Raw genomic sequence first — 22234 nt, 5'->3', positions numbered from 1 at the left:
TCACTGCAGACTAGTGCGGCGTGTTTCCCACCTTGACATCCTGGCTGTCACCCGAGCCTGAATGCCGGAACCGGAAGAGTGACCCGACCCGAACCCGACTCATGTAGTCGGGTCCCGTCGGGTTCAGGTTGGGTCGCCACGCTCTAGTTTCCATCACACAATAATAATTAGATTAAATACTTCAAGGAAGATGCTTAATAAAGTTTGGTCATTTTCTGAGGACAAAGGTCACCTGGCATTTAAACTACACTCCCATGCTCGGCTTTTAAACATAAAGAATGAGGCAGTATCTATCAATGGTTGCTGGGTAACAGAATTTATCATCGAGTTAACAGAAGGCTGCAAACTCATTTCTATAAATGTGTGCTTTTTAGCTTGCACTTTGCACTGGCAAATGTCACCCTTAATTAGAAAAAAATTGTTATAGCTTGCTGAGTTTGTTTGAAACAAACTGCAGAAATACAGATTCAAAAATATAATAGAGTTCAAGAATGAGTTGGGGTCAGAATTTATCTAGTTTTGATCAAATTACAGCAAACCATAAACAGTTTTTGTTTAGACAAATGTTCCAGAGATTAAACAGATCAGTATTTATGTATTTTACCACACAGCAGTACAGGAAATGATTGTAGCTGAAAATATTAACATGCTTAGAGATGACAAATATTGCAATTTATTTTTGCTGCTAAAATACCATGCTTTTACAGGAGTTGCAATTTTTGCCTTAAATGGCAGGATTCTTAAGTGTTCCCCCGACTTGCATGGGTAACATTTTTAGGAGGAAAAAAAGTTTGAAAAAAAAATTTAAAAGCTTGTTCCAGTGAATTTATTCAATGAGCAGCTCAGCTAAGAGGCCAGAAGGTCCCAGTTTTGATTCTCCTGACTTTGTTCTGTTATCGAATCTCAATCTGCAGTTGGCAACGGCACCCTGGGATAAGGAGGGGCAACATCAGTTAGGGATCACACTCGTGATGCTTAACTAGCAATCCATGCTGAATGTGTCCACATGTAAATGTCAAATAAGGAAAGGAGCAGTTTGATTGTGATGCCCACTGCAGTTGAATAGCTTGCTGATGCTCAATATCAACATGAATAATAACCAATATAAACAAAATTCTGAAAACACTCAGCAGGTCAGTCAGCATCTCTGGTGAGAGAAACCTATCCTTGGGCTGACCTGCTGAGTATTTCCAGCTTTTTCTGCTTATATTTCAGATTTCCAGCATCCGCAGAGTTTGGCCTTTTGCATTATTGAATAATGACACTTGGATAAGATACTGGCGAATCACTGGAACCTGTGGAACAGGAACCCAACCTAGTAGTAAAGGCCTTCAAGGGTGAAAGGGAAAAGAGAAAGTAAATGATGGAAAACAAAGAGGGAATAAAACAGCAGTTAACTCTCAACTATTTATTTCAATGTCCATTTTCACCACTTACTTTGACAATGATTCCCATGCGCTTGCTCTCATAAGTAAATGGAAACACCTGCAAGATACTGAAGTTCAGAATGTGTCCTCCAGGTGTCCTCAGCTGCATAGAGGATTGGTCCCGGCCAACAAGAGTCAGTCCTACACACTCTGTCCATTGCACCAAAGACACCTGAAACACAACAGGAATAGAATGTCTACCAGGCTGCTGGAATTCAGAATTTAAAGGTGACTTAACTGAAGAGTGATGGGACAGGAATAACTTAATGGTCGAAGAAAACTAATCAACCGTCAGGACCAGGGCAACAAGACAGTTCCTGCAAGACGACCTTGTAATGTAGGAAAATACCCTTTAATACTTAATTTCCTCAGGGAGATTAAGTACAGCAATTATCAGTTAAGATTAGCTGCAGCAACAATCTGTTATAAATTTAGAGTGTCATGTACAGTCAGAATATAGATATTATACTAATATAGCACCAAATCAGCTATAATGTATATACTTGGAACATTGGCAGGACTACATTAACATCCACCTGTGGCATTACAATGTTCCAGAATCAGTCATCAGGAGGCGGAAGACAATGAAAAGCAAAATCTCCAAACCACACATCGAGTTGTAAGAATCACAAATACAATGATAAAACAAAAATCTATGCCATGTACCTTTGAAATAATTGGAAAGAAATTCAAGGCTGGACTGTCATCTTGGGGTACAGATGTTCACAGCCATTTAAGCTTCATCATCACACTCAATTCAACCTGTTATTATTTCGAAGTACTAATTATACTGCAATTTTTACATTTTTCTCTGCTTCAAACTGTAATACTGCAGGTTAAATGTTACTACCTAATGTCATGCAGAGTAATCATCAGGATTGACTGCATTATCTGAACCAGTTATCTGCTGATAAACTCACTTCAACAGTCTGCATTACTGACAGTCACTGCAGTTTTTCCACTTCAAGTAATTACTGCAGCACTGGCAGGGCAGCATGAAGGGTATAGCACAGGGATCCACAACCTTTTTTTTAACCTGAAGAGCCTTGTTAAAAAAATATCTAAAATAAAAACTATTCGGAGCTGCAAGACGAAAATTCAACATTTCTAAACCAAATACTTGGCAAATTGCCAAGTGTCTCTGGTAGAATGTATAATTTGCATGTATAAATAAAATACATGTATTGAATTTATGTGTCAATAGAAAAAAATTAAAATAGACGACTCAATTATCACATTTTTGACTTTGTTTAACTATAATTTTGTCAGTAAAGTCATCTTTAACTTAAGATGCATAGAATTAAGACAATTTTTTCAGATATTGATTCTTTGATAGAAACAGCTTCTGATAGCACATTCAGAATAATTTATCATCTTAGCTATATTAGAAACAACAATGGTCGCAACCATAAAAACTGTTTCTCAAATCAAAGGCATTATCGATAACCACGGTGTAGCAATACCAATCAAACAGGTTTATTTAGAGCACAATGGTGTTTTTTCATTATAATAATCATTTGAAACTGTAAAATGCAGCATAATGATTAGCCTTTTATCTCCACAATAAAAACATGGCTTTTTACTATTCTTGACTTTTTTTTTTTAAGGTCTTTTTAGGTTAATGTGATCCAACTGGAAAAGGTTGGGAGCCGCAAATGAGATGTTAAAGAGGTTGCAGAACACTGGTATGGCACTTTAGCACTGTCGTCATTGTGAGGGAAGGGGGCGAGTGAGGTGGAAAGAAGGTGACTTTCCACAGAGGATCTCTCACTTGTCTACCATAACTTCGGTGAAAGAGCTGCTGAATCAAGGAAAAACAGCATAAATGCCAATTATGCCATTCTTCCAGTGTTGCTATGGCTCTTCCAAAGTCACAGCAAATAGACAGGAGAACCCCATTGGAAATTCAACCCCCATCCTACATTGTAGGATTTGGATTCAATCCCATTCTGCCAGTCATGGTGACACCAGGAGACGATATTGGGCAGTTGGGTGTCTTTAATTCATCCGCTGGGAGTGCAGTCAGCGGCATTAGCCTGGTAGGAAATCATTCCCTACCAAGAAACTATGCAAAGATACATATAGGTGCTGTCTGGGTCTTGCCATAAATATCCATTCTCATATGTGAGGCTCAGTACTGAATGTTGGCAGACTATATGACCACAAGGCCAAGATCAATCCTGTACTCATCCTATGTCTACACACACATGTGCACACAATCAGAACAGCGGAAAAAGATTATAGCACCCTCCCATTGCCCACTGATGAGATCAGGTATTTCAACACAGATCAAGGATTAAACTTGCAACCTTCCTGGTCTGAATACTCACCTGCTTTACCAGCCGAGCCTTCAGAGGAGTCAAGTAAAAGATTATTAAAACAGTTTTGCATTTCTACAAAAGTGAACAAGGGCCCAGAGTTTACAGTGGTAATGACACTGAAACTGTCAGCATTTGCCCTTATTACTCCATTGAAACTGACAGCAATTTCATGAGTTCGCACATGCACAGAATAATGTGGAAGTCCAGAAGTTGATGTCAGTGATTCTACGCTTCTCCAGAGGGTGTGACTTTGTGGCACCCCCACACTGCAATCAATGGGAAGTCATTTGAAACTGGGAAAGCAGAAAATTATGCTACCGACATCACTAGATCTTTGTGGGTAGCTCGCTTTGAGGTCAACAGTGAGCATCACAGAACAAAGAACAGTACAGCGCAGGAACAGGCCATTCGGCCCTCCAAGCCTGTGCCGATCTTGATGCCTGCCTAAACTAAAACCTTCTGCACTTCCGGGGACCGTATCCCTCTATTCCCATCCAATTCATGTATTTGTCAAGATGCCTCTTAAACGTCGCTATTGTACCTGCTTCCATCACCTCCCCCGGCAGCAAGTTCCAGGCACTCACCACCCTCTGTGTAAAGAACTTGCCTCGCACATCCCCTCTAAACTTTGCCCCTCTCACCTTAAACCTATGTCCCCTAGGAACTGACTCGTCCAGCCTAGGAAAAAGCTTCTGACTATCCACTCTGTCCATGCCGCTCATAACTTTGTAAACCGCTATCATGTCGCCCCTCCACCTCCGTCGTTCCAGTGCAAACAATCCGAGTTTATCCAACCTCTCCTCATAGCTAATGCCCTCCAGACCAGGCAACATCCTGGTAAGCCTCTTCTGTACCCTCTCCAAAGCCTCCACGTCCTTCTGGTAGTGTGGCGACCAGAATTGCACACAATATTCTAAGTGTGGCCTAACTAAAGTTCTGTACAGCGGCAGCATGACTTGCCAATTTTTATACTCTAGCTTTGCCGCTAATCGCAAAATCCAGGCCCATAGTGAAAAATTTTTTTTTTACATGGATGGCTTTTCATCGGACAATATCTGAATACAACAGTGTAGAAATTCTGACTCAAACAGTTGACTCAAAAGTGCTGATCAGCATCCGATCATTCTTTTATGCGGGTGCATCCAAAATACTTCTCCCAGTTTGCGTTCAAATTTCCCCTTTATCCTTCAGACCTTAGGGAAGACTGGCACACTGACTTCCACTAGAAAATCAGCGCTTTGCAGCAGGGTCTTAGATAAACTTCTTGTGCCTAGCCTTGGTTACCAGTTTCAATATCCTACCATCTGATATCTGAGGTCCGACACTACCTTGTACTGAAGTTCTTCTTGAATAAAATTCGAATATTTTATATTTTAAAACTAAAAAGACAAGTTCTATTTAAATTTACATTGTTCTTTCAAATGATTTTCTTTGTCCTTTTCGCTTCTGTTTTCTTTATTGCTCATTTGTTTTTTTTCGTGTATCTAACTTTTACCCCATCTGTGCTTTTAAATTCAGTTCAGGCCCATTTATGCATCATGTAAAAGTATGGAATCATCAAACTGCAGGAAGGTTATTTTTTCATTATGTTGTAAAAAAAGATTCCACTTCATTGTTTCTCAAATACATAAAAACAGCTGGTGACATAATCTGCCTATATTAAATGCATTTAAGCTAAAGCTAGATAAGCATATAAAGGAGAAAGAAATAGAATGTCCTGATAGGGTTAGATGAAGAGGTGAGAGGATGCATGTGTGAAGTATAACTGCCAGCTTAGATCAGTTGGGCAAAATATCCTGTTTCTATGATGTAGATTTGATGTATCTTCCTAAATATTGATAACTTTTATGTTGTTCTCAGCGTGGTGCTTGTATTGTTGCTGGGCCTTCTCCTTGAACTACTAAAGTTGTCATATTGATGGTACTCCTACAATGGTGTTACATAGGGAATTCCAAAATATTGACCCAGCAATAATGATTTATGTCGCTGATGCATGATTTGGAAGGGAACTTGGTGCCCTACTGTTCTTGTTGTTCCTGCCTTGTTTGGTGTTGGAGGTTGAAGTAAGTTTATTGAGTTGTTGCAATATGTCCTGCCGACTGTATATTACACAAACACAGTTACTGATGAAAGAAGGGCTAGATATTGAGTATAATGGCAAGGATGCTGATCAAGCAGACTACTCTACCCTGAATGGTGTTAAGTTTCTTGAATGCTGTTGTATCTGGACTCATCCAGATGAGGGGAAAATATTCCATCACTTTCCTGCCTTGAGCCATCCAGATGGTGGAGAAATTTTGAGCAGGAGTTATTAATGGAGATGAACATTGTAGAATCGTCAACCAACCCCTGAAGTCATGAAGAGAAGGTCATCATCCACTATTGGCGGCCATGCTTTCAGCTACCTAGGCTGTAAGCTCTGGAATTCCTTTCCTAAACTTCGACATTCTACCTCTCTCTCCCCTTTTAAGATGTTCCTTAGTGCTTACCTACAAGCTTTTGATCATCTGCCCTGACATTTTCCTCGGTGGCTTGGTGTTTTTATTGATGTACTCTGGTTAAGCACCTTAGGACATTCTACTACAATAAATGTGCTAGATAAATGTAAGTTGTTGTTATACAGCCAGGCAGAAATTGTAACCCAGCAAATCAGCACCTTCAAGAGGGAAACAGAGAATAAAACAATGATCGTGAGTCGGGAATCACAGGTTGCTAACCTGTGGCATGGTGCATTTGCGCTCCAACATATTGCAATGCAGTATCCTCGAGAGTGTGCCAATATTTGTAGGGGTTCTCTAGGTGCTCTCTGTATAGCAAAGTTTGAAAACCAATGCACTAAATAACTGATGCATAGCACCACTGGCATAGAGAAACCTGCAGCCCAGACCACTCTGCAGGGCAAAGGGGAGGAGATACAAGGTTGATGAGGTCATAGAAAGATGGGGCTTGGAAAGGCAGAATATATTCAAAAGGTTGCCTAGTATAGTCTCAGTTATAATAAGAAGCTACATCATAAAATTCATATGAACACTACAACTGAACATTTTCAGAACTTCAGATCAAAAGGTGTCTTCAACTTACCGTCCCTTCAAAACACTCTACATCAGCCATTAAGTTCCAGATGACAGAATTAGCATCGCCACCAAAACTCTTAAAGCTTCTTTTACTCAAATGAACAAACTGGATCCAGTTACAGGTCATGGTCACTTTTGTTAATAAATAACATTAGCCCATTTTGCTTCCATCTTTGACCTTTAACCTACAACCTGACATTTTCCTACCCCAAGACAATACAATACCATGTCAAGTCAACAAAAGTAATCTTGAATGGTTGTGCTGACAGATTGAGCTGCTTGCTGGAAGGCTGACTTTAAAACAATAATTTCAAGATGCAGTCAGCCAATTATTATTGTCATCCAGTGATTTGACATTAGTCACTCTACGAATGCCATCCATTTGGAACTACTGCATGGCTTTGCATTTAAAGACACAAAAACTCTTCCAACTATTAATTTTACAAAAAAATGTTTATGGATGAAAATAAGATGGTTGTGGAAATCTTCAAGGACTGTGGTGATAAAATAATAGGAGCTTATTTGCATATCCTGAAGAACTGAAGTTCTGTGAAGCACTGGCATGTGGGTCAGATTTTATAGCAAAAGTTGGCAAACGTTAATGGTGAGAGGACAAGATAAATTGTTAAATTCTCCAAAGAGAGATTGGCTATATATAAATGTAAACAATTTTCTTTAGAGAACGCACTGAGCAATTCAGGAACCTTCATAAATTCTAACTGTAAATTCTAACCAGATAAAACGTAAGACTGACACTGAACCAGCCATTTTATCACTACCAAAATAAACCATTTTACTTGTTCTGTACTTCTCAAGGTGGAATGCTTTTACTTTAACATCTAATGCAGACATCAAGCAAACCATCAGATATAGGAGTAGGATTTGCTGTAGCAGGGCATCTAATGGTGTCTATTATGAGTTAGATTTGCTCACAAAGTTGTTGCAAGCGTCAGTGGATAACAGCACAGAAAAGGAAATAGGGCAGTTGGGTCCTGAGTAACCGACAGGGTATTCCTTAACCTAGGAGACTTAAGGATTGAGAAATAAACACCAGGAATGACTAAGAAGGAGGGTGAATTAAAGGAGGTGAATTCATATCAAATCAGTTACAGAAAGAGAAATCAAGAGAAAGGAAGAAAGATAAGACTGAGAGAGACAGAAAAAAGAAAATGTCATTTTTAAAATCTCTAAAAAAAAAAATCACAACTCGCACTTCACATTTGCAATAATTAAGGTTCGGTGCTAGAGAGTTTAATTGGCAGTCATTAACACTTATCACATTGTTACAAGACTTAGCTTTCTGTGATGAGTTTAATGGGCAGATACAGTAACCCTGGACTTCCCTTTAGCTCAAGAATCTGGCTATTTCAGTCATGAATATATTCAATGACTCAGCCTCCACAACTCTCTGGGATAGAGAATTCCAAAGATTCATGACCTACTGAGAGAAGAAATTCCTCCTTGTCTCAGTCTTGAACTCGCATCTACTCTGCACCTGGTACTGCTGTACCATTTACCCATAAATAACGATGAGCAGCATTAGCCTCGTCATTATTCTGACTATAAATTCTATCCCATTGTTAGTCAAAAGCAACAGAATCTCTTTTCCCCCTCACACCACCCTCTACGCAATACAACTTCAGGCGTAAATCTGAATAGCCATCAGACATGGGAGATTTTTAATATTCAAACTAAGATTAAAGAAGTAAAAGGTAATTGTTCTAAACTGGTGCATCTCAGCTCCTTTCCCCTCCCTTTTTTCTTAAGGAGCTATTATTTCCATGGAGGCTCCTTCAATTGGCAGCATATCTGAGCTTACTGTTTGTACTTTCCTCTCTATCACCTGGGGGAGCATTTATGACACTCAACCCATAACTTTACCACATACACATTTTGAACTGAGGTTAGGACACGCAAACACTGAACGTTCCTCTGCAGTTTGTGTGGTCCACCACATTTAAAATTCTGGCCCTGTAAACTCTCTTAAATCAGCTTGTAAATACACTGCAAAGTGTAGATCTGAGATGCACAAACCTAGTAGGCCTCAGGTATGATCACTTAAACCTGGGTGGGCTCAGCAACACTCAGCTAGGGTGAGAGTTCCTGTTCTGGATCACTGTTTAGTGACTTCTGCTGAAGTGTAAGTGCATGTGGGTGATGCCTGGATCAATCCAGGTACCTGAAGCAGGCCGTTGATATAACCTACAGTTTCTGTAATGGTCCCGGGGAATAAATTACAGTGACGTTCAGCTGGCAGTCCTGGGAATGTGCACCAGTGTCATCAGCCACGCTATACAGAATATCTTGAAAGAGCTTGCCGAGATTCACCTTTCTTAGTTAGAGTGATGACATGGATCTTCCATAAAATAAAAGGCAGCTTTCCAAGAAGTGAGCATTCACTTATATGGTTGCAAAAGAAGCTATACATTAAAAAAATTATGTTCTTTTCTGTTGACATGTGTCTGGCGATGGATGAAGGCAGCTCATTTGTCCATGTGGTGCAATCTATAACTGCTTGGCCTTTGCAGAATCCTGACACTGTCAAATTACACTGCTTTATCATGTGGGCTCCAGTTGTCTGCGGGGAAACTGATGAAATTGCTAGCTCCAGAAACAAGGGGCTGAATTTTATTAGCATGCCCCACATTGTGGCGGCTTGCTTTAAACTTGGCCGCCTTCTGACACAGAAGCACCGTCACTGAGCCCCTGCGCGGCGGCTCATTTAAATGGAGGGGGCGGAGCAGCCACACCCGATGACGTAGAAGGGGTGGCCGCTGTGTCCCCAGCAACAGCGTCCGGCGCCACCTTTAAAGGGCTGCAATTCTTAGGAGAAATTTCAATATTTAAAGATATATTGTGAAGCATGATGTATAAAGAATTAAATAAATACTGGAGGCCCTTTCCCAACCTCCCCCCCCCCCACCCCCCCGCCACCCCAATGTTTGTTTATGGGGCATGATCATCAAAAAGAACTTTATTACCAACCCGCACTTTCCCCCCCAAACTCTTAACATTTGCCCTTCAGCCACTTTCCACCATCCCCACAGCCAATAAGATGTGTTATTCCCGCTCTCCCCCACCCCCCGTCCTGATAACTTCACTCCTCCCCCTCATCACCAGTGTCTTGCCTCAGAAATCCGAACGGAGTTCCGAAGGCGCGCAAGTTGCGGCCAGCGCTCATAATATCATCATGGGGCGGACGCCGGGAATAGGTAGGTTCATCTGCATGTTTATTTATCTAATTTTAATGTTTAAATGAAGGCCCCACTGCTTGGCGGCAGGGCAGCCGCACCAAAGCCTCACCGCCACCGGTAAAATGCGATGGGGCCTTCTCGGCGTTGGGGGTCGTGGCGGGCCGCTCCCGCAAGTATTTTATGGGCCTCCCTGCCAGGACCCCGGATGTCGAGGGGCTAGTAAAATTCAGCCCAATGGGGCGGCACAGTGGCGCAGTGGTTAGCACCGCAGCCTCACAGCTCCAGCGAACTGGGTTCAATTCTGGGTACTGCCTGTGTGGAGTTTGCAAGTTCTCCCTGTGTCTGCGTGGGTTTCCTCCGGGTGCTCCAGTTTCCTCCCACATGCCAAAGACTTGCAGGTTGATAGGTTAATTGGCCTTTATAAATTGCCCCTAGTATAGGTAAGTGGTAGGGAAATATAAGGACAGGTGGGGATGTGGTAGTAATGTGGAATTAGTGTAGGATTAGTATAAAACGGGTGGTTGATGGTCGGCACAGACTCGGTGGGCCGAAGGGCCTGTTTCAGTGCTGTATCTCTAAACTAAACTAAACTAAATATCTGTGATGCTTGAAGCAGCTGTGCACAGCTGTTTAAGCTTTTGTTGCAAATGTCCCCTTGGCAGCCTTATGTTACCCTTTTCCAAGAAGTTAAGGATGGCCAAAACCTTAAAGACCACTGTCAGAAAGGTGCATATGGTGGAGGAGGGCTGCAGGTTTGCTTGTCAGAAAAAAAGAAAAAGGATTACTTTGTGACAAATTCCTTTGTAAAGTGAAGCTTGTGGAGGTATTGCTCCTCAGTAAAATGCAGGTATTAGCACCTTTGCCTGTCTTCTGTGTATGCGGGTATTGGTACTGGGTGCTGTGAACCTACAGTGCATTCTCAGCAGACTGCCCTTCCTCCAATATTCCTCCTTTTCTTCCAAGAAGCGAAGAAGGGATCTGTAATTAGTAACTCATTATAACCCATGTGTAAAACGGGACAGGTAAATAGTGGCTTCTCACATGGTAAAGTAAGTGGCAACAATGATAAACAAAAAATAACTTAATAATCATAAGCTTTCAACAGCAACAGTAATTGAACAGGATTTTCCCTTTAAATTTCTTTTCAACTGTGGGGCAATACTTTGCAACTGTGGACACTACTGTAAATGAGGCAAAAAATGACAGAAAATGGGACATTTTGAGGCACAAATTTGTAATGTTAGCATGCAGGAATCAATCCCTGCACTTGAATGGCTAGGCCATAGTCACAACTAATACTGGGCCTCCAGCATCATCATCCAACCAGTGAGCTGGGAACATCTAATGGGCATCCCAGGGCCCCCAGGCAGCTTGTTGGAGAAGAGGTCTTGTAGATAGGGCCACTATGTTATTGGCAGTGGCTCTCACGCGAGACGTTAAAAAGGACCAGAAGAGGGGAGCGACCAGGAGAAACATGGTGGCAACAACAATCAGAGGAGGGATTCAACTGGGTCATGATCCAGGGGGAAGGGCGGTGGGCAGTGTCATGGTCCTGAAAGGGAGGAGCAGTGGCTGGCAGCAGCCCGCGCAGTTTTAATCTGGGGTTTGGAGAATCACTCCTACTTCTCCCGGCTCCATATTCAGTGAAGTATTTTTAAACAAACTTGCATTTCTGTTGGTGGCCTGCAGCAATCCCATTAAGGATCACCTATTAGGTCACATTTAGACCTGGTTTTTCGGACTGGCGATGAAGCTGGCTGACCCAGGGCAAACCAACATTGCAGAGCGGTCCTCAAACAGGCATTAGACCCCATAATTGCAAATACAAAGGTCCTAATGCCTGTTTCAGGCATGGGCCTGTGTTGTTTTTTTTTTGCTTATACCAATATGGTGGGAGATACACATCCAGCTTGTAATGAACGTGCACTTCTTGCCCACCATATTGGAAGCTTACATAACTGAAAAATAGGTCTGGCGCCATCTAATTTCTTGGACATGTTGGTGTCAACAAATCTTCATCTAATTTATATGCACCCCCCCCCCCCAACCAGAAGTCAGTAATACAGACTTTTTTGTTGGGCACCCCCAATGACTGAATTAGTTTATCCAGAGTAACTAGGACATGCCAACGAGGAAACCTCCAGGATCAGTTTCTGGTCTGCGCTGAGTTACCTAATCGCAGCTGGGTCGATGCCTCAGCTCCCTTGGTTGTGGAGAGGTGGGAAATGGGCAATGTCCCAGCTTACAATCACTGTCCAGTGATCCTTGGAAAATCTGCATGCATATACATCATATGAGAATGGATTCAACTTTGGCTGTGATGTTCTCCACGATAAAGTCATCTGCCTCTACTCAATGTCACAGCTCACACATGTGTAATGGTTACCTGAACAAGATACAGGAGGGTAACAGTTACCCAGTAAGTGAACCAACATATTCAGAGGAGTAGGAGAATGGAGCTGAGAATATTTGCGAGAACTTTTTGTTTTTCAGTTATATTTCCATAAAATTTCACAAAAGGAACAGCACAATAGCATGGTGCCTTCCCGAACCGGTCATTGCCGGAATGTGCTTTGCAGCTTGGGTCCTCGATTTAGCAGGTCACTACTCAAACGTCAGAACCTTCCTCACTGGGAGGGAGAAAAAAATTGGAAAGAAGTTACTCAAGCCTGCCCTCTAAAACAATTCCGAATGAGCAGCTTCAGAGTGTCACTGTGGAAGCCAAGTAGATGGTTGTCCGACCACACCCGAGGTCAGTGAAGGTGTCCATGACAAAGCTATCAGAAAATTGGGAAGAAAATTATAAATACCTTGTAACAATACTCTGAAAAACTGCTGCTGAATTGAAAGGATGAGTTTTAAATGTGCTTTGGACATCCACATTCATCTAACTGCTTTAATAAAGCAGCTGCAAGTGGGCTCAATGATGACTGTCACACAAATCACATCCTCATACAATAATCTTGAATGTCCTTGTTATCAGTTTTTCTTCTGCAGAAAATGGCCATCTTCCGCCATTAGAATATCATAAAAGATCAAACCCAGTCTCTCACCTTTGACCCAGTGGTGCCGAAGATTTGAAAAGGCACTGAACACTCAATGAACTTTTACAATCCAGTTCCTGACCTTTGTACTTCTTGCAACTCCTTCCTGCCTTGTCATCCATCACTGAAATCAGAGTATTGAAGCTCTCTTGCTAAATGCAAGTTGGCGTCAAACAGGAATGACACTATTATGATTTCACTGTAATTTAGCTGGAACACTGGGGAGATATCATATTCCTGACCTTTGTCACATCTATTTGGTTTAACACAAGAAAAAAGCAGCTTCGGTATTCATCATCACTTGTCTGGCCTAGAATGTGAACAACTAGTTCTGCGGGTCTTCTTGAATTGACAATCTCTTTTCCTGCATTGATTTATATCCCACTTTGCAGAAAAGGCTCCCTGCATTAAGAAACCCTGTATTTTCCCATTACTACTCAATATATTTATATCTGACACTCTATTGATATTAAATTGAAACAGAAATAAATACAGAATTTCACTTGCAAATGTCTTAAAGTTCAAAGGCATTTTCACCTCACTCATGAGGAACGACCTTGTCAATTTCTCTCTGGAGGCCCTTAGATTTGATTTAATTTACATAGAATAAAAGCATGAATAAAATGATAAAATTTAACAGTGGCCTATTTAGCGAGATGGCTTGATGTTAAAGGCATTGCTAAGACTAGCATTTTGAATCATGGTTCTCGAGTGAGTGGGAAGAGGAAAAACAGAAGAACTGGGATCCATGAGCAATATACTTACATGAGGTTCAAGGCTGCACTCCAAAGCAGGAGGAGCTCCTCTGATAGCTCAGTGAGTTCATGCTGTCAATAGCTGTGCCATACAGAACAGGGAAGCCTCAGGTTGGATCCCCAAGTCAAGCAGGAATCACTGGATAATAATCAGGAGCAGGAACCTTGGCTAAAATTTTTCCACTCCCCAAACACCCTGGCTGAGATCATTTTAGGGAGCAAACTGATGCCTTCCTGGTCTGTATGGCTCAGCACCATAGTAAGAGATGTTTTGCAATAAATGTGAAGTGGCTATAGGAAAGAAATGGCATGAAAATGACGTGTGACTGTGAAAGGTGCAAAACAGACCCTTTACTCTAATGAGCCACACTTTCCTTCGTGATTTTGTTTTGTTTCTCAACATGCTAGCCCCTCTCTTCAACCTTCTGTCCATGAATAATTTAATCACATCAATGTGACCTTTGAAATCATCACAACAGTATCATGATGCAAGCCCTACTGTTAATAGGCCTGGCGCATACACACCGCTCTTGCCTGCTGATGAGCTCATTTGCATCAAAAGCTGGGGCAGGCGTAGCACCAAGATCTTCATCATCCATCTGCACTGATGGAGTTTGTTTAAGCAAAATGATCAACACTCTGATTTAACCCTCTGAGTACTGAATTTCCATTGTAGCTTTCAAAAGAGAAAATACATGCTGAATTTTGATTGTTCAGCATCAATAGAGAAGATACTCTGCACACTTCAGGCACTAAAGGAATACAAAGTAGAACTTAGTGCCACCAATAGTTATTTCTCTGAAGAGCAAATATAGTGAATATAGACTTTAATAAGGTTTAAAAGGAAGACAGAAATGTAGCCTGATGGGCCCCTGAAACTCTTTAGACATTGCTATCAGAAAAAGCACAGTGGATATCATTGATATGCAAATTATTCCTTTCTTTTTGATATAAAACAGGAATTTTGATTATTTCACCAGATGATGCCTGGGAGGCCCCAAAAGGTTGCTTTATTTGCCTCTGATTTACTACATATTGGCAAGAAAACCAAAATTCATGAGGTGCTCAATGCAGGACCTTTCAAGATATCAAAATGGACGGAACAATGGAAATCAGTTGCGATTTGCAGAACTATTTACAATCAGATGTGGAGGATTTCAGTCATTTCCTGATTTAAAAGACAAGCAGTTGTGCCAGAATGAATTATTCGGTTAATGTTCTTTTTCTATGTTCTATGATTTTTTTTATGCCTTTTTATTAAACCTTAGTCCCCAATGGTACTGAACATAGGGCCAGGAAGATGATGATAGAAACAATAGGTGTTATGACCCTTTTTCATCTTGAACATCCAAACTGGCTCTCAAATTAGTTTAAATCTATAACAACAACATTTTTCAGTACACTACAATACTGTTTGCAGCATCATCAGATGGTGTCACCCTCCACTGAGGCCTAATGTCATTGAATGGTTACATCACAGAAGGAGGCCATTTGGCCTGTTATGACCGTGCTGGCTCAGTTATTCCCACTCCCTTGCCTTTTCCCTGCATTGTGGGAATTTAAAGGATTTGCCTGGTGTCCTGCCATCTGACTTAGCCCAACTTTGAACAAGGAGCACCTTAGCATTTTTGTGTGCTATTGCCTGTACATGAGTTTGTATGAAATTACACTGGTATTTTAACAAAGGCACATTTTAACCCTTATCAAAACTGGACAAGAGCAATAGTAAAATAACTATATTTTTAAAAATTACATAAGTAACCAAACAAGGGTGTAGGGTGCACCTCAAAGCTAGATTATGCCTGCTTTTCCTCCCACTGCTACAAAAAACTTGCATTTATATAATATCCTTAATATTTAAAACAAAGTCCCAAATGGAAGCAGAGGCAGACAGAGGATTTTATGAGTCCCATGGCATTCCCGATGGCAGGACTGGAAGTTGGCTGAACTTCCGCCTCTGCCATTTTTCCTGTTTCGCATGCAATTTTACATGCAAATCAACGGTGTGGCGATGGTCACAGGAGACACATGCGGCCGTGCAGCAGGGACGGACTGTCATTGGTGAAACCCGCCGTCACTCGGTCAAGCACCAGCTATAAATCATTCTGCATTCCAAGGAGCAGCAGCCTTCGTGTTATGTAACTGCCTTCAGAGTTACCACAATTAAATCTTTTACTTATTTGTAACTGCTTTTTCCTTCCTTAATTTTTCAAACCCAGCACCAACTCCCCATAATTTTTTTTGACTACAGCAAGAGCAAAACAAAACGTCAGCCAGCAGGCAGCGTTCCGCCCTACAGTTCAGTGACGCCTCCATGCAGGTTCTCCTCCACGCTGTCAGGAAAAGGTGGGAGGTCTCCTTCCCTGCAGATGGTAACAGAAGACCCTCCCGCCTGACGAAGGCGGCCTGGATGGAGCTAGCAGAGGAGGTCACAAACCCTGGGGTGATGCGGAGAACCTGGGTTCAGTGTCACAAACGTATCAATGACTTGCTCAGATCAGTGAGGGTAAGTGATCTTGGTGAAGCTGTTCCATTGTTTTCCTCCCTGGTTTAAGACAGAGGGCAGACAAGGCATGCAGTGGAATGCATGAGAAGTCTTGGTGACATACAACAAATGATTGTGCGGAAAGTTGCCGATTGGCATTTTTTGTGTGCTTGAGTAATGTCGTGCATGTATACAATGCGTATGCTGCAGCTTTTGACATCTCATTAAACCTGCAATGTCTCCTGCAGGATAAATGCACCCACAATCAGCATGAGTGGGCAAAGACAGGTGAAAGTGACCCAGGCATCAGAGTTCTGACACAGGCTGAGGAGGCGATGGCAGAAATAGCTAGAGAGAAGGGAGGCAGATCAATTGCAGATAGCAAGGCAGGATCCTCAAGGCATAAGGATGAAGTGCCATCTTCAGTCTTGCAGCCATATGTGCAAACCAAAGGAAAGTATGTGAACTCATGTTCAGCTAATGCTTAATGTGCCTCTGTTTGTGTCTCCACTGCAAGTGCCCGCACTTGAGTGACAAAACGCTGAGAGGCACAAGACTCCTCCTCTGGGGAGGAAAATGCAAATGCCCCAGAGGGTGCACCGTCACCTACTTCTTCCACCTCCGCCAGTGCAGATATGTCTGCATGGTCCGCAGGGAGTTTAAAATTAGAATCTGGGTTACAGGCTGGTGTGCAAAACACAGACACGTCCCAGCAGCAGAGGAAGCGTGTGCCAGCCGGGTCCTCTGACAATTGGAGGACTGCTGGGGACCAGGCCTCTGCTCAGCCCCATGCTCATGATGATCCTCTGTTTGTTGCTACAAGAAGTCTGCTGTATGTGCAGCAAAGCCATGTGGAAAATATGTCGGCGATGCCTCAGGTCATGCGTGGTTTTGCACGTGCCAGGGAGGAGCCCATGCAAGCCATGACGTCTGTCATGTCCAAGGCATATGAGCGAATGGCTTCCTCAGTCGAGAGTTTGTCGAGCCTGGTTGAGCACTTGAACCATATGCGATCTGACCTGCACTCCATCGCTGTAGCTATGGGCTCCATGCAGCAGAGTCTAAGCGAGAGCAAGGAACCTGGACCTCCCTACAGGTGCTCCTTCCCCTCCGGGAGACAGGCAGGTGCCATCCTGCATCCAGATGGAGGAAAAACTTGTGCCAGCTGCCCCGAGGTCTTCCTCTCAGAACACCCCCAGGGTAAGCGGTGTCTCATCCTCCCACCCATCATTGACCCCCTTACCTCCAGCAGGCGAGCACACGGGGATACTCAAGCACCAGTGCTGCAGACACCTAGTAAGATGGAGCCACCAAGGCCCTGTACTGCCAGAGGATGCCTACCATGGTCATCCACAGCAATGGGGTAGCACACTGAGCAGACTGCCTCCTTCTCAGATGGCAAGGTCGGGGTAGCACCTAGACATAGTTGTAGAAAATGTAAAAAAAAACAATTTTGATCACAAAAGGTGGCATAGGTCTGGTAAATATTGTGCACATATTTATACCATTTATATACATATTTATTTTCTTTAATATTTGATGCACTCTCGTAAATAATTTGCTTTGTTTCCGTTGAAAAGGAAAATTAGTGGCCTATGGCAGGAATGCTTTGATACTTGCAATGTATTGACATATCAGCCTTCAGTCTTCAATCATGGCCGTTTGTCATTTGAAGATTTTGCACTTTTTTCCTTAAGAACATGCCTTAGATTTGTAGTTCAGTGGTCACTGCCTTACTTCCCTTGCATAGATGTGTTTGTGGTTCCATCGTAACCCAGAAAAGACTTGATCTGTTGGTCACACTGAAGTGCTGCAACGGTGTAGCTTCCTATATGTGCAGGATAATGCCTTGATGCAGGACAATATTTCCATGGAGATGCAGGTCACTTTCAATGAAGCTGATAGCATACAGGCTATTAGGCACATCACCACTGCAGGTTCATGTGCTGTCGTCAGACGAGCCCTTCTTTTTGGTAATAGCAATGAATAAGACCTCAGGCATATGTGAACCTATTTGGAGAATTTGTTTCATCCTCCCATCATTCCTTTATGAAGTGCCTTAATGTTGGCTGAAACATGCAGATATGAGATTCTCCCTGATGTCCCTTGCATGTCTTTCCATGACCCTTATATCCATAATGGCATCATTGGCATTGTTGTCCTCCTCCTCACCCTCTTCATAGTCCTCCTCATCTGAGGAGGATTGGCGTTCCTCCTGTTCCTCCACCTGCAAAATGTGACAGCGTATAATTGACAAGTTGTGCAATGCACAGCAGACTTCCATTATTCATGAGACCCTCAGTGGTGTGTACTGAAGAGCCCCTCCAGACAGGTCAAGGCAGCTGAAGCGCATTTTCAACATGCCAATGATGTGTTCGATGATGGCTCTGGTGGATGCATGAGCAGCACTGTACCTCTCTTCAGCTGCGCCTTAAGGATGATACACTGGTGTCATCAACCACGTACAAAGTGGGTAACCTTTGTTATCCAGGATCCAGCCGTCTATTTCAGCTGGATTGTCAAAAATTCCTGGCAGCTGTGAGTTTCTCAAAATGTAAGAGTCGTGACAGCTCCCTGGGAAACAAGTGCCAACCTGCATGACTCTTCTGTGGTTGCAAAACAGTTGTATGTTCAAAGAATGGAAGCCTTTGCGATTCAAAAATTACAGACTCTACTCCAATCTCCCAACTTGGTTTTTCCCTCTGTAATCTATTTGTGTGTGCATGGCTCTTGTGTGAATGTGGGCGTGGATGTATTTTAGTTGTTTTAACCGGTTTAGAGTGATAAGGATAATAATCTTACAGCTTTCTTGTTTAAACTCAATAAAAGCTGTCTGATTGGTTCATTTGCAATTCTATTAGAGGAACAGGAGCAAGTGCTCACTGAGGTGGTAAGTTCAATCACTGAGTTAAAAAAAGGATAAACCCTGTTGCGGTCAAACCAGAAAAGGGGTGAAAGGGAAGCCTGAGACCCCCTCCTCATCTGGACCTGGTCGTAACAACAATTTAAGCCAACTCTCCCTACCTTCCAACCTCCTCCTGCCATCTTCTAGCCTGCACAAATCACCCTTGACCCACACCTTCACTCGGTTACCATTGCACCTCCCCTCATTACCTTGGACAGTGTCACAACCAATTTATTCCTGCCACCCCTCCTCCCATTCCTACTCCAGTTACCATCCAAATGCCTGCTCTGACCCTTGATCCTCCTCAAATCTATTTTAATATTGCCGAGCTCCATTCCCCTCCTTCTGGTGCCGTTGAATACCCACCCTATGTTTCAACCTTCCCCCCTACTGAATCCATTTGCCCCCTTTGACTGTGATCATTCCCTCTGCCAGCCAGCACCCTTAATTCACTCCACAGGTTCCCGATGTTGACAGCCCTCCCTTTAGGCCTCTCGTGACCATCTGTTGACTGTAATGCTCAAATCAGCCCACCACCCCTGCATCTGCCCACAGCCAGCTTCAGCACCAATAACAACCACTACACACCTGGACAATCCCCTCCACTCTCTCCTGCTCCTCTATGCACCCAATAACCCAAGCCTGTCCTCCCCGAGTACCCTTCTCACACACACCCCCATGCTTTCGCTGGCATCTGAGAAGAATCGCCCTTGCTGGTGGCAAGCCTGGAGCCAAACATCCATTCCAATGTTGGTGTTCGTTGTGCTTATGAGTTCAAGACATGAAACCACTGACCTCAGACACAACTGCACAAAGCTGACTGGTGTACGCTATATTTAAACAAACGTGAACCGGGTGGCACAGGAATACCGCTCACCGCTAATTTAATCTGGCAGGTAGGATTTAATCTGAACTAAGTGTAGGATAATGAGTACTCATGGTATGGAAATGCATGCAGAGCTGCAATCCGCCACCATGCGAGGGGAGCCCCAGACTGCTGCAAACACAACGCTGGCTTAATTGCGATTAAAAAAAACCGCTGTTGGGAATCAGAAACACAACTCACACCTAATTAAATCACCCGCCACCACCAAAGCCGTTCTTGCAGGGCCCATAAAATTCCCCTCCCCCAGCGAAATGGATGCTGAGCCATATAGGAAGACTCAGAAGTGGTGAGCGAAAGCCTAATTGACAAATGGTTTTGAGAAGGAAATTTCTTTTTACAAAAAGAGCGATTGATGAGGAGGTGAAGGATTTTAGGAAAGGAATTCCAGAATTTGGTACTAAGGCTTAACCACTAGCAATATAGCAATGTAATTGTGGCAGGGATGGGGTGGGGACAGAAGATAACAAGATGCTAGAATCAGAAGGATTTGAAGACAAAGCCATTTACAAAAACAAGGAGCCAGTATAGATTAGCAAGGGCAGGGATAACTGGTGAGCTGGAATTAATTTGGAAGAGGATATGAGTGGTTGCGTTTTGGACAAATTGGTGTTTCTGGAGGGTGAAGGATGAGAGACCAGAAAGAAGGGCACTGAACATAGGAACAGGAGTAGGCCATTCAGCCCATCATGCCTGCTCAGCCATTCAATACGATCATGGCTGATCATCCTCTTCAATGCCATTTTCCCACACTATCCTCATATCCCTTTATGTCATTGGCATTTAGAAATTTGTCAATCTCTGCTTTAAACATACTCAATGACTGAGCTTCCACTGCCCTCAGGGGTAGAGAATTCCAAAGATTCACAACCCTCTGAGTAAAGAAATTTCTCCTCATCTCAGTCCTAAGTGGCTTCCCCCTTATTGTGAAATTGTGTCCCCCGGTTCTAGACTCCCCAACCAGGGGAAATATCTTACCTGCATCTACCCTGTCTATCCCTTTCAGTATTTTGTAGGTTTCAATTAGATCACCTCTCATTCTTCGAAACTCTAGAGAATACAGGCCTAACTTTTAAAAAATTTATTCCTTTCATGGGATGTGAGCATCGCTGCCAAGGCCAGCATTTGTTGCACATCCCTAATTGCCCTCGAGAAGGTGGTGGTGAGCTGCCTTCTTGAACCACTGCAGTCGATCTGGTGCAGGTACGCCCAAGAGTCTAGTGGTAACAAAAGCATGGATAAACCTTTTAGCAGCGGAGGGAGCAGAGACATCAACCTGAAGCTCAGCTAGAACTTCGCTTTTCTGCCACCAGCTGACGGACATATTAAAAAAAAAAGGTCCATTAAAGCAGGACTCCTAGCCCTGTTCCCAACAAACAGGCAAAATTTACATCATACTAAGGGATGTGAACTCCTATTCACGCAAAATAAGAAACAATGGAGCAAACAGCATTTTTTAAAAATGGAAATCATGTTAATTAGAATCAGTTCATCTGTAATTCCTACAACAGGTTTCGAGACTCACCGTGCTACACAACACGGAGTAAGTTTCAAATATCCATAACTGTTAAATGACCTTATAAATACCCATTCAAATCAAATGACTCATTTTTAATTGCAGGACTCAAAATAGGCTTAAATTTCGTTAATAACAATTCCATGAAGTTAAAGCTGGTTTTAGTGATAGGAGTTAGAAGGTAGAACAGTGATGGCTCAGTGAGTTTATCCAATGAGTGTTTGAATCATAGAAACCAGAAAAGTCCGAGAACTGATCTCCAGTTCCTGCTGTACTGAGATATTTTTATATTGCACAAGACCTGTTTGAAGTTGGGGACTCACATAGCCAGTTGGAAGCAAAATGAAAATTGCCAGGAATTGCTGAGACAAGTTGGTGGGAACGCTCATTTTATCAAGTTTCAGTGGCACTAGCTCAATATAAAAGCACCTTCATCTCACCTGAAATAAGCAATTGGCAGTACAGTTGGCCTCAGTGTCCCAGGTTGGGACATGGAAAGTCAACATGGGCTCTCATTCATTATCATTATCTAACACCCACTGCTGGCAATGCAAAATTGTGTAACTCAGGTGAAGATGTGATTTCAACAAGTTTCAATGCCCACTGCCATCAAATAGCTTCCATTTTCAC

General features: G+C 42.7%; 1 protein-coding gene and 1 long non-coding RNA gene across 6 annotated transcripts in view; one reads left to right on the top strand and one right to left on the bottom strand.

Annotated features, from left to right (window-relative positions):
- LOC137378086 (probable phospholipid-transporting ATPase IIA) overlaps window positions 1-22234 on the bottom strand; it is a 212727-nt gene that overhangs the window by 81745 nt on the left and 108748 nt on the right. For all 3 annotated transcript variants that reach the window (XM_068048164.1, XM_068048163.1, XM_068048165.1), the window contains exon 15: window positions 1438-1599. In XM_068048164.1, the coding sequence (XP_067904265.1) occupies window positions 1438-1599 (162 nt within the window). The remainder of the gene's footprint in view (window positions 1-1437; window positions 1600-22234) is intronic.
- LOC137378087 (uncharacterized) overlaps window positions 1-22234 on the top strand; it is a 57884-nt gene that overhangs the window by 20514 nt on the left and 15136 nt on the right. Inside the window, exon 3 of one of the 3 annotated variants that reach the window (XR_010976550.1) lies at window positions 1134-3012. The exons of 1 other annotated variant lie outside the window; for it this stretch is intronic. This is a non-coding gene — a long non-coding RNA (uncharacterized lncRNA). Of the gene's footprint in view, window positions 1-1130; window positions 3013-22234 lie in introns of those variants that run through there. One more of the 3 variants, XR_010976549.1, reaches the window with a different exon arrangement.

This window comes from Heterodontus francisci, chromosome 16, assembly GCF_036365525.1.
Source record: "Heterodontus francisci isolate sHetFra1 chromosome 16, sHetFra1.hap1, whole genome shotgun sequence".
Classification (NCBI taxonomy): domain Eukaryota; kingdom Metazoa; phylum Chordata; class Chondrichthyes; order Heterodontiformes; family Heterodontidae; genus Heterodontus; species Heterodontus francisci.
The sequence above is the reverse complement of the archived record's forward strand: the minus strand, read 5'-3'. Positions and strand labels throughout refer to the sequence as shown.